General features: G+C 43.6%; 2 protein-coding genes across 14 annotated transcripts in view; one reads left to right on the top strand and one right to left on the bottom strand.

Annotated features, from left to right (window-relative positions):
* LOC129825944 (SH2B adapter protein 3-like) overlaps positions 1–9,849 on the top strand; it is a 63,878-nt gene extending 54,029 nt beyond the window's left edge. For all 3 annotated transcript variants that reach the window (XM_055886097.1, XM_055886098.1, XM_055886099.1), the window contains exons 3-8: positions 642–743; positions 1,076–1,167; positions 6,299–6,390; positions 6,879–7,093; positions 7,221–7,386; positions 7,645–9,849. In XM_055886097.1, the coding sequence (XP_055742072.1) occupies positions 642–743; positions 1,076–1,167; positions 6,299–6,390; positions 6,879–7,093; positions 7,221–7,386; positions 7,645–7,985 (1,008 nt within the window). In that variant the 3' untranslated portion in view covers positions 7,986–9,849. The remainder of the gene's footprint in view (positions 1–641; positions 744–1,075; positions 1,168–6,298; positions 6,391–6,878; positions 7,094–7,220; positions 7,387–7,644) is intronic.
* A 789-nt stretch (positions 9,850–10,638) lies between these two features.
* LOC129825942 (ataxin-2-like) overlaps positions 10,639–12,166 on the bottom strand; it is a 29,630-nt gene continuing 28,102 nt past the window's right edge. For all 11 annotated transcript variants that reach the window (XM_055886091.1, XM_055886086.1, XM_055886092.1 and 8 more), the window contains 2 exons: positions 11,908–12,073; positions 10,639–11,250 (listed from right to left, as the gene is read on the bottom strand). In XM_055886091.1, coding sequence (XP_055742066.1) covers positions 11,231–11,250; positions 11,908–12,073 — 186 coding nt within the window. In that variant the 3' untranslated portion in view covers positions 10,639–11,230. The remainder of the gene's footprint in view (positions 11,251–11,907; positions 12,074–12,166) is intronic.

The raw sequence follows: 12,166 nt of genomic DNA, 5'->3' as shown, positions 1-12,166 counted from the left end.
CTCCAGCCCACTCTCTGGGTCTCTCCAGTCTGAACGGGGCCTGGTGCTCAGCCCAGAGAGCTCCACTGAGGGACGCTCCAGGGTAAGAGCCAAGCTGGATTTTCAAGAGCAACGACTCATACACACAGGCACACATACTTTAGACACACTGAAACTGAGAAAGAGAGGCACGCACGTACACACAACCTGCATGTCCCAGTGAATGTGCGTTTCCCACTAGTTCCTCCACCATCTGGTACCCCTCTCCATCCAGTTCTGGAGCTCCTGTCAGCGAGATCTTTAGAGCAAAAGGAAAAACATCAAAACAGCGATAGATAAAATTCATGCAACCTAACATTTCTACTCTCCAAACCAACACAAACTTAACCTCCTCACCACAAACACTGGCTAAAATGGTCCTGACGAACGAAGATGTACGTAAAGCAGAAGCAAACTCTAGCTCGAAACTTCTCTTAATGTGGCACAAACACACCGGTGTGACGTACGTGGTGTTTTAAAGGGAGTTCCGTCGATGTGGTGTGTTACTGGAACAGAGTGGTGTTTGAGGGGTCTGGAACATGACATGCTGTTTGAATGTCTGCTTCTTCTCTGTCTGTCTATCTCTCTCTCTCTCTCTCTCTTTCTTTCTTTCTCTTTGCCAGGGCTCTAGTCCCAAACTGACAGTTCGTTGCGCAGACATCCTGGCGATCCGCCGCTGCAACCGCCTGGAGATGCCCGACAACATGAACACGTTTGTTTTAAAGGTGAGGAGGAGACTCTCCCCTGCTAGTGATGCTGATCCATCTTCCTGCCTTGTGTCGTGTCCCTTCGCCACATGGTCCATGCACACATTCAGCCAAGGAGTCAGCTTGTTCTGTCCAAAAGGACTCTTGGATTTATAGTGCCCATTGAGCAGTGAGCGTCCACATGAAACATCACTCAAAGTGTATACACGCAAGCAAGCACACACACACACACACACCCTCTGCCAAACTTGTCTGTTTCTTTCCATTTCTGTTCTTGAGGGTGTGTTTGTCACATATTTCTGTGTGTGTGTGCATACAATCTCCTTTACCACTAGTTTTGTCTCCTCCAGGTTAATCACTATCCAGGTAGTCTCATATTTGAGACGGAAAATAACCAGCAAGTCAGCTCCTGGACAACAGAAATTAAAGAATGTATCAACAGGTGAGGGACACGGCACACTGTAATGTTATCAGTACACTAGTTATTTAACATGCTACTCTCCCTCCCCATCTATTTTGTATTTTCTTCATCGAGCTTTATTCCATGTGTTCTATGGTGTGTGTGCACGTGTTTCTGTGTGTGTGTTTCTCTCTCTCTGTGTGTGTGTTTCTCTCTCTCTGTGTGTGTGTTTCTCTCTCTGTGTGTGTGTGTGTGTGTGTGGAGCTATGTGTCAGGCGCAGCCATGTGAAAGAGGAAGTGTGGGGGAGGTCTGAGTCTCAGTGGGGGAATCTCAGGACCTTTCTCATTTCTGCAGATGTCTGGAATTCTCTATCTCGCTTCCCCTCCCCAGACTCTGGTTTTCAGTCCAGCACGGCTTCAGCTCTGTAGACCCCATGTCCCGAGGCCTTACACACGCACACGCACACACACACACACACACACACACACACACACACACACACACACACACACACACACACACACACACACACAGAGTTAAAATGTAAGTAAAAATGATCATCTTCTTGCTAACGGTTGGACCCCCTTTCATTGGGGCGCCAAACATTAAACTTCCATCTCAGAAGGCAGTGCTGTATTTGCTAGACTATAACAAGCTAGCTACTGTAGCTGTCGGAATTGCTGTCGGAATTGCTGACAAAGGCTAATGAATACAATACTTATTTCAGTCTCATGCATTTCTCTTATGCAGTACTGACACATAGTATGGTAACACTTTTGTCATCAAAATGGACACCCTGTAAAATGGTTGAAGTGTGCAGGGAATGGTGAGCTATTGACACTGATAGTGCTGTCATTTCCTATTTCGGATGATAGGATCGTGCTCTCTATCCATGGCATGGCTGCGCTTTCAACATGTATGCTATCATGCTGTTCCAAATCAGGCAGTTAGTCACAGTACACAAGATTGTACTCAAGATTGTATGAGTGTGCACATTCATGAGTTTGCGCATGTGTGCGTCTATTTTTAGTGTGTGTGTGTGTGTGTGTGTCTTCGAGAAATATATAGAGGCTTCGTCTTTCTCCTTCTGGGTGGAGGACCTGTGAATATGTATGAGGAGGAAAAACTCTTTCTCTCTCTATCACTCTTACTCTCTTTCAAAAGACAGACAGACCGTGTGTGTGATATTGGGGGTGGAGTGGAGGTATCATGTACAAAAACACTAGCGTTTTCAAGATTGACTGTAACAAGACATCCTTCCTGACCGAGCCCCGACGCTTTTGTGTGCCTCCGTCCTGCTGCTTCCTGTAGACTCGATGGCCCCCATCCCTCTCCCGCTTCCTCTTTCTTTTTCGTTCTTTCGTTTTTTCACTTCTCCCCTAGTGTAACCACAACTCCAAAGCTCCCGTTTGTGGTTTATATGATTGAATAAGCAGATTGTTGGATTAATATTGACCTAGTGTGATACAAATGTTTACTTTCTTGTGAATAAGGCAGTATCTTTACGAGAGGCCAATGCACATACCGATAGGACGCATGGGGAGTGACTAGCTCCGTTTTGTAGCCTCAAAACTGTGATTCTATGTAGAAGTCGGACAATATCGTTTAAATTGAGCCTCTAAAGTCAAAAGATCAATATGTCCCCAAGCAACTGGAGGAGAGTGAGCGGTCAGTTATATACAGCCACGAACCAATCTGTGTTAAGCGACGCCAACAAGCCATGGCTTCCGTTGACGAAGAGGAAAAGACAAAGAATAACTTGGAGATGCAAATGAGAGCCACGGACGGCTAAAGGATATCCAGGAAAACATAGCTAAAATGCTCTCAACGCTCACCAAAACAAGCAAACTGTTACAATCTGTTGTTAAAGAGGTAGATTTGCTCAAAAGGAAAGTAGAGTATCGTCAGATATGCATATACAGGGCAGGCGCGTGGACGAATAGGACAACAAAAATGGCCTTCAGGAGACAGAAGAACTCTAAATATCCTCACACGGTATGGGAACACAGAGGATGGAGTTCACAAGTGCCGATGAAGCCCTGAACAGGCTGCAGTAAGCCTTTCCAGTTGAAAGAGAGGAGGAGGAAGAGGCAGAAAAGTGATAAGCACACTTGGCTACATACAATGATGCCCAAGACCATCTTATCGTAAGTTGAGAAAATATTATTTCCCCCCCCCCCCCCCCCCCCCCCCATACAATCTAGACTCCATTGTCTCCAAGTAACTGTTCTTATCTAGGAAGTAACAATTGAATTAGTCAATGCCAATGAGATACATGGTCAATGAAAAGACAATATAAAAAAGGAATTAGAAACCGGTGGTTCGGGCCCTGAATCTGGATTGGCTGAAAGACGTGGTACATCAGACCGTATACCGTCGGTATGACAAAGCAAATCGTGTTACTGGTCTAATTACGTTAGTAACCAGTTTAGAATGGCACTAAGGCACCTCTGGTGTTTGTGGTATATGGCCAATATACCATGGCTAAGGGATGTACTCCGCGTTGCGCCGGGCATAAGAGCAACCCAAATACCACACCTCATCGGGCCTCATTGCTTAAATATAGCATGTACAGTACCAGTCAAAAGTCTGCACACCTACTCATTCCAGGGTTTTTCTTTATTATTTACTATTTTCTACATTGTAGAAAAGTAGTGAAGACATCAAAACTATGAAATAAGACATATGGAATCACGTAGTAACTAAAAAAGTGTTAAACAAATCAAAATATATATTTTAAATTTGAGATTCTTCAAAGTAGCCACCCTTTGCCTTGATGACAGCTTTGCACACACTTGGCATTCTCTCAACCAGTTTAACCTGGAATTATTTTCCAACAGTCTTGAAGGAGTTCCCACATATGCTGAGCACCTGTTGGATGCTTTTCCTTCACTCTGCGGTCCAACTGATCCCAAACCATCTCAATTGGGTTGCGGTCGGGTGATTATGGAGGCCAGGTCATCTGATGAAGCACTCATCACTCTCCTTGGTCAAATACCCCTTATAAAGCCTGGAGGTGTGTTGGGTCATTGTCCTGTTGAAAAACAAACCAGATGGGATGGTGTATCGCTGCAGAATGCTGTGGTAGCCATGCTGGTTAAGTGTGCCTTGAATTCTAAATAAATCAGACAGTGACACCAGCAAAGCACCCCCACACCATAACAGCTCCTCCTCCATGCTTTACGGTGGGAAATACACATGCGAAGATCATCCGTTCACCTACATGCATCTCACAAAGACACGGCGGTTAGATCCAAAAATCTCCAATTTGAACTCCAGACCAAAGGACAAAATTCCACTGGTCTAATGTCCATTGCTTGTGTTTTTTGGCCCAAGCAAGTCTCTTCTTATTATTGGTGTCCTTTAGTAGGGGTTTCTTTGCAGCAATTCGACCATGAAGGCCTGATTCACATACTCTTCTAAACAGTTGATGTTGAGATGTGTCTGTTACTTGAACTCTGAAGCATTTATTTGGTCTGCAATTTCTGAGGCTGGTAACTCTAATGAATTTATCCTCTGCAGCAGAGATAACTGAAATTCTTGAAATGTTCTTGAAATGTTCCGTATTTACTTACCTTCATGTCTTAAAGTAATGATGGACTGTCGTTTATTTTTGCTTATTTGAGCTGTTCTTACCATAATATGGACTTTGGTCTTTTATCAAATAGGGCCATCTTCTGTATGCATGGGCTCCATGATGGGGGGGGAAAGCATATGGTTCTCTAACACTTAACCACATCTGCTAACAATCTCTTTTTCTTGCAAGAGTTACATTTTTTTTAAAGAGAGAAATGTAATATTTAGAGAGGCCCATGCTGCCACCTACTGTAGTAACAGTAGAGGTGTACGCATCCTGATAAATGAGAATAAATGGGAACGGTATGAAGTCCAAAAGTTATGGTCGGACCTAGAAAGTTAGCTGTCAGAAGTATTGCTGAACAAAAATGTAAATGTAACATTCAACAATTTCATTTTACTGAGTTGCAGTTCATATGAGGAAATCAGTCAATTGAAATAAATGAATTAGACCCTAATCTATGGATTTCACATGACTGGGAAAACAGATGCCTTTAAAAAAGAAAAAAAGGGGCCTCACAATGGGCCTCAGGATCTCGTCACAGTATTTTTGTGCATTCAAACTGCCATCGATAAAATGCAATTGTGGTCGTTGTCCGTAGCTTATGCCTTCCCATACCATAACCCCACCACCACCATGTGGCACTCTGTTCACAACGTTGACATCAGTAAACCGCTTACCCACACGATGCCATACACGTGGTCTGTGGTTTTGAGGCTGGTTTGGACGTACTGCCAAATTCTCTAAAACAATGTTGGAGGCGGCTTATGATAGAGAAATTAGCATAACATTCTCTGGAAACTGCTCTGGTGGACATTCCTGCAGTCAGCATGCCAATTGCACACTCCGTCAAAACTTGAGACATCTGTGGCATTGTGTTGTGACAAAACTGCACGTCTTAGAGTGGCCTTTTACTGTGCCCAGTACAAGATGCACCTGTGTAATGATCATGCAGTTTAATCAACTTCTTGATATGCCACACCTTTCAGTTGGATGGATTATCTTGGCAAATGAGAATCGCACACTAACACGGATGTAACCACAATTGTGCACAAAATATGAGAGAAATAAGCTTTTTATGTGAGTATTTCAGCTCATGAAACATGGGACCAACACTTTACATATTGCATTTATATTTTTATTTAATATACAATGTAAACTTACTTTTAAAATCCATCTGTCTGCATATTTCAAGACATGGCATATGGGGTTGTCGTGAGATACCCAATGGGCTAAATCCCTAGCAAACACAGGTGATTAATCAAATTGCATTCTATACTGAAGATCATGATTAGGTGATTATTGGAGTCAGGTGTGTTAGCTGGGGCTGAGGCAAAACTGTGACACTAATCAGGCCCTCGAGGACTGGAATTGCCCACCCCTGGTCTAGACGATTCTCTTCTCATCACTCATCTTGAAAAAATGTATCAATCAGTCCGCCATCATTAACACAATGGAAAAATCAAAGGATTTATTTAAATAGTACATTTCAGCCTTGTGCAGTTGATGGTAGCGTCATGTCAAGAAGGATGGGCTAACGTTTTAGCCCAGTCTGGATTGGCTGCTGCTAACTGAAGTCATTGTTTATTACACAGGTCTGGCAGTGTGGATTTGGAGCTCCTAACCTACCCTGTGGACAATGCTGCGATGGCCAACCGGAGAGGGAACTCCGAGTCAGGGAGTCAGGGTGGGTGTCAGGGACAGGAAGGGTCGGACCCCAACCTGGAAGTGTGTAACAATTAATATCTCAGGATGATATTGTATCTTTATGTTTGAAATTATGCTGTAGTGGTTGGCCAGTCACTTGTAACGGTTTTAGGAGTTGTGGGTATGATTCCTGCATGGGCTGCATGTATATCTTATGAACATTCCGGCAGGGCGACAGGTAGTCTAGGGGTTAGAGCGTTGGACCAGTAACAGAAAGGTTGGTGGTTTGAATACCCAAGTCAACAAGGTAATCGGTATTCTGTCGATTTTTCCCTTGAGCAAGGCGATTAACCCAAATTTGCTCTAGGGGCACCATACTACTATGGCTGACCCTGTTAAACAACAAATTTCACTGCAACTATCGAGTGTGTGTACCCCCCAAAAAGTGTGCTATTTGTGGATCAAAGTGTCTGCTAAATGACCATGTTACATTCTGTTCTTACACTTCACTTGTTGTCCCCCCACTAGGATCTGCGACCTTTGCCCTCTCGGAGCAGGTGTACCATAAGACTGACCACTTCCTGTGTTCATACCCCTGGTTCCACGGGCCCATCTCGCGGGTCAAGGCGGCCCACCTGGTCCAGAACTTGGGCCCGGAGGGCCACGGAGTGTTCCTAGTGAGGCAGAGTGAGACTCGCCGCGGAGACTACGTCCTCACCTTCAACTACCAGAGCAAGGCCAAGGTGGGGCGCACACACCTTGGATCTACCATAGGTTCTAGAAGAATACCTTAGTTTTTGATATCATGAAGATGTCTGAATAAAAGCATCGTTGACATTGTTGTTCATGTCGATGTATCTCTTTCTGCAGCACCTTCGTCTGTCTCTAACAGAGTGGGGTCAGTGTAGGGTGCAGCACCTGCGCTTCCCATCCGTCATGGACATGCTCAGTCACTTTCGCCTCTACCCCATACCCCTGGAGTGTGGCACTGCCTGTGACGTCACCCTCTCAAGCTTCGTGGTGGCTAACTCCCAAGGCGAGCCCTCGTCACTGACCCCTGACCTACACTGGACACAAACACACGCACCCACCAATACTTTTGAACTTAGGGCTACTGCTAACACTTAACTTTACATAAATGTATCTAAAAAAATTGCACACAAAGAAATACTATTTTATTATAGAGGTGCCATAAACAGCTACTTGGATATAAAGTATATGGGAATCTGCACAGGATGTTACAAGTGAAACCCTTTGTCAGCATAAATAATGTTATGTCATTGTGTCCTCTCAGGTCAGATTTCAGCGGCTGTTCTGGTTCCCTTCTCCCTGAACTGCTGGAGCTCCGAGCCCAGCCTGGCCCACTGCAGCCCAGCCACCTGCCCCAGCCTGCTCCCCTCAGCAGGCCCCTCTCCAGGCCCTCTGCCCCAGCCCGGACACCCTCATCTATACACCTCACCCCTCCCAGACCTCCCCACCTCGGGTCCCCTGCGTCGGAGCGAGTCGGTGGGCCGCAGACCCCTACTGCGTCACCCCAACCCCCACCCACCCTTTACTCAGCGAGACTCTGACTACGAACTGGAGCAAGACAGGGGCCGCAAGCGGGCCATCGACAACCAGTACATGTTCCTCTGACCGGCCGACTCCCTTTCACAGCCGGCCCAGAGGTCACCGCAAAACTCCAAGCAAGTGCCAGATGGACTCATGAGTGAACGTGTATGCCCAAGTTGAGGTCTGTTTCGTGATGGGGGTGACAGTTCATTATGAATGTATTTTTAGGAAAGTGTTTAATATTGTTATGATTTCTCATTTTATGAAGCAGATGTCGTTGTTTTAAGGGATGTTGCTACATGGGGAAGGTCTTCCCTCGGGGAGGGGGGCACCCTCACTGCCTCTCCCTCCCCCTTTAACCCCATAAAGAAAGCGGTCGGGAGGGGACACACCCTATTCTAGAGTCCCTGTTCCCCTCCACAGCCTCGACTCTCAAGCCCTGTGCACAACTCTTGTATAACACATTTCACACAATGTTCGTGATACAGAGTTTGTCTGCCCAAAAATGTTTACACAACCACTGTGCAAAACTCTGTTGAATCACACAGCATTGTACGACTTGAATAGGGCCAAATATTAGCATGTTCATTTCCTGTTAGCATTTAAACAGAAGAGTCCTTACCTTCATAGCATTAACTTCTTTCATCTTAACATTGTTCTCTCCAGCTCTACGACTCAAGGACAAAGCTGAACCTTTCTGAAGGCCTTTGTTTTTTTGCTAGTTAAATGTTTCCAAGTGCTACATTTGAACGTTTGTCTTCTATGGCTTCTTAATCAGTGAGCTCTTGAAAGAGACAAACTTCGCCAAAGAAAAGCCTGCACTCCCTTGCTTTGACGAAGAACCCTTGTGTACATGGCCCCTTAACACATTTTATGTAAGCAACCGTTCTGGTGTACATTTTGTTTAGTAATTAAACATTCTTCTTTAACATACCAGTACCCGTCACTTTTCTGTATGTACATCTTTCCCTTGCCTAACACTAACTTAGCAGTGAAACCTTAATCATTGAGTTGTACAGCTTACCCTCTAGAAGTCCTACAGTATTTATGGTCATGTTCATTTCTTATCATAGAAGGGCTTTGTTTTTAAGAAATGCACAAAGGCAGGTTGATTTCCTTTTTAAATGATCAGGACATCGACTTGCCTTTTCATTGCATGACCCAGCTAAAAATCTATCAAGGAATTTTACAATGGTTTTTAATCAGGTACCTTCCAAAATTGAAACTGACATTGTCAAATGTTTAGGTGGGAAAAAAGGTTAGACAATTGCGGTTTGTTTCCTGTGCTTAAATTGAAACTAATCCCAATCTGTTCTGCAAATGCAACAGGAAAGCAACGGTATCATTGACTTATCAGTCCCTTTGACCTGTAGCCAGAAAGACTGCCTTGCCTGAAAACTGCTGTTGCTTTACGTGTTTGAACTTAGTGCAATAACTGAGATATTTCCAATAATTTAGCCTATGACACATTGAATGCTTTATATTATAGCTTAACCTGTACATCGTCTTTGCACTCAATCATATTGGGAAAACACAAATCACACCAAGAGTTCTGGCAAGCTTAGTGCATTCCACTACTGTAGTCTGGTGTTGCTCACTCTTCAACACCTGTCTGTCTGCACATATCAGGTTAGTTTTATACTCCAAATGGCCCCAATGTACCTCAGGCCTATGTATTAGAACATTTGCTTACATGCATTTATTTTGCCCGGTCAGTCAAGCTTTCTGACATTAAATCAGTTGAACTTGGAACAATGTGTCTTCTCAATACTGTTGATTATCTGTTATGTATTAGCACTAAACATTCCATTCCCCAAGCTAATTAAACCACAAAAGCTTTCCATCTGTCAATCTTTGATCAACTGTCACATTTTCCTTAGTTATAAGCATTCTAAATTCTCAACTGTATATTTGACTTTTGTAATATAAAGCTAACCCAAAAAATGTACCTACAACACAGCAATTTTTTTGTGACTATGAAAAAGCTCCACCCTTCCCTCGTGGTTGTTTTTCTGCATATATTACTTTGACAAGTCTAAAAGTGTGCTCTGAAATTAATAGACAGGTATAAAACAGCATTATATGGCTTCTGCATATAGCCCTATAATGCTTTCACCGGTCTAGTCCTTTCAGATCAAAGTGGGTGAACCAAGAACAACCCAAGAGACATGGTGTGAAACGTGACCCTCGTTTATACCTGGTGGCATCCTGATCTCATTGACATTTTAAGACCGGTTTCGGCTCATCCTGACCACCTCCAGAAGTAGTCAGGGATAAATTGATTTGTTGAATGAAAGCAGTGGGCAGAGCTTAGTGACAGGTCAGGGTCAAATAAAGGCCTTTAAGGTTGGAGGGCGTTAATTATTCTAAAATTACTTACTGAGTAGCGTACTAGGCACAGGTTCTAATCTTGCAGATCTTAATTTTAAAAAAGGATTTGTAAACATATCTTGATGGTCAAATCATTATACCACCCTCTAAAATCAACGGGATAGGGACCAGAAAGTCACAGATTCTTGCCGATTCCCGTTCTTACGTGTGAACCTTGCTTGGCCATTTGCAACTGACTTTGGACCAATTTACCGGTAACTACAATGCATATTTACTGGAAATTAAATTGTAATTCATATCGGTCAATGCCACTGACTATACTTCATTTTTAGACGTAATCAATGAATGGCATTCCAAAATTAACACTTGCTTATGCAAAAAAAAAACAAGACTGCCAATACAGCTATCTGGTTTTTAAAACTTTTTTTTATTTCCCCCCCCCAAATGTTTTAAATTATTTATATTATCTACAAAGTAAAAGTTACATAATGGTCAGGTGAGAAGTGGGATCACTTTAGCCATCATAATTAATAAATAATGTTTGTCCTTCAGGCCGAACTTGTTATTAATTACAGGAAGATTTTAATTTGTTTTAGTTTGGTTAAAACCTGTTCTGAAGTCTTGAATGCAGCAGCTGTTAAACAGTAACATTAATGATGTCCAAGTTGCAAGAATTTTCATATCAAGGTGCAGATAATTATATCTTTCTCGCAATTCTTAATTGGCAAGCTGAATCAAGTTTTATTAGGGACCCTCTGCAGGTTTCTTAAAAGGTGTGTGTGGGGAAGACCGCGGGATCCGTTCTGTTATTAATCAAACTCTTAATCCATAAAACCTCTCCAATGCAACAACCTGTTGAACATTCTTTATGACTGGGAGAGGAAAGCATATGTGTAGTAGCATGACGAGAGATCTGTGTGGCTTCTGTGTCAAGACCCTTGAAGAGAGCGAGGCCTGGATATGGGGTCCAATGTTCTCAGTAGCACCCGCCACAGCTGCTACTGATGGTGCTGTTGCACTGGAGGGACACAAAACGGAGGAAATCAGTGAAATTGGCCAGTCGTGGTTAGAATACATTAATCATCCAATCAAATTTGATTTGTCACATGCACCAAATACAACAGGTGTAGACCTCACTGTGAAATGCTTACTTTTACAAGCCCTTGACCAACAATGCAGTTCAAGAAAGAGCGTAAAAAATTCTAATCAATCAAAAAGTAACAAATGTACATGACTATATACAGGGGGTACCGGTACTGAGTCAATGTGCGGGGGTACAGTTTAGTCGAGGTAATTTACAAAGTGACTATGCATAGATAATAAACAGTGAGAAGCAGCAGGATAAAAACAAAGGGGGGGGGGGGGTCAATGTAAATAGTTCAGGTGGCCATTTGATTAATTGTTCAGCGGTCTTATGGCTTGAGGGTAGAAGCTGTTAAGGAGCCTTTTGGTCCATAGCACTTATTACAAGAATTTCAGTTTTCAGCTAAATGTATCATTAACGATAAGGCTGGGGAAAATTGGATCAAACATTAACGTGATGAACAAACATATTTGCCCCAATTTAATACTTGGAAGTGTATTTAGTTGAACAAGCCGTACAGAGACATCCGTCAGGTGATTGGAAGAGTCCTACCCCTGAGGCATATAGGGATGGGGTGACGTAGAGATGTACCTTGGGGGTGTGCCAAGTAAGAGAAGTGTGTAGTGGAGGACACCGGGATGGGGTTGAGGGCGTTCTGGGGGAGTTGGGGCTGGTGGCCGCCTGGCTGCTGGGTGGCCATCAGCATCATCTGAGGGTGGCCAGGGTGGGAGGGAACCATCCCAGACTGCATATGGGCCTAGGGGGGGGGGAGAAAGAGAGAGAGAACATTAGTAGAAAGAGATACATACAACTGTTATTGACTCCATAAAAGGGTTTTGTGTTTTTGTTC

Source organism: Salvelinus fontinalis, chromosome 28 (genome assembly GCF_029448725.1).
Source record: "Salvelinus fontinalis isolate EN_2023a chromosome 28, ASM2944872v1, whole genome shotgun sequence".
NCBI classification, from domain to species: Eukaryota; Metazoa; Chordata; class Actinopteri; order Salmoniformes; family Salmonidae; genus Salvelinus; species Salvelinus fontinalis.
The sequence above is the reverse complement of the archived record's forward strand: the minus strand, read 5'-3'. Positions and strand labels throughout refer to the sequence as shown.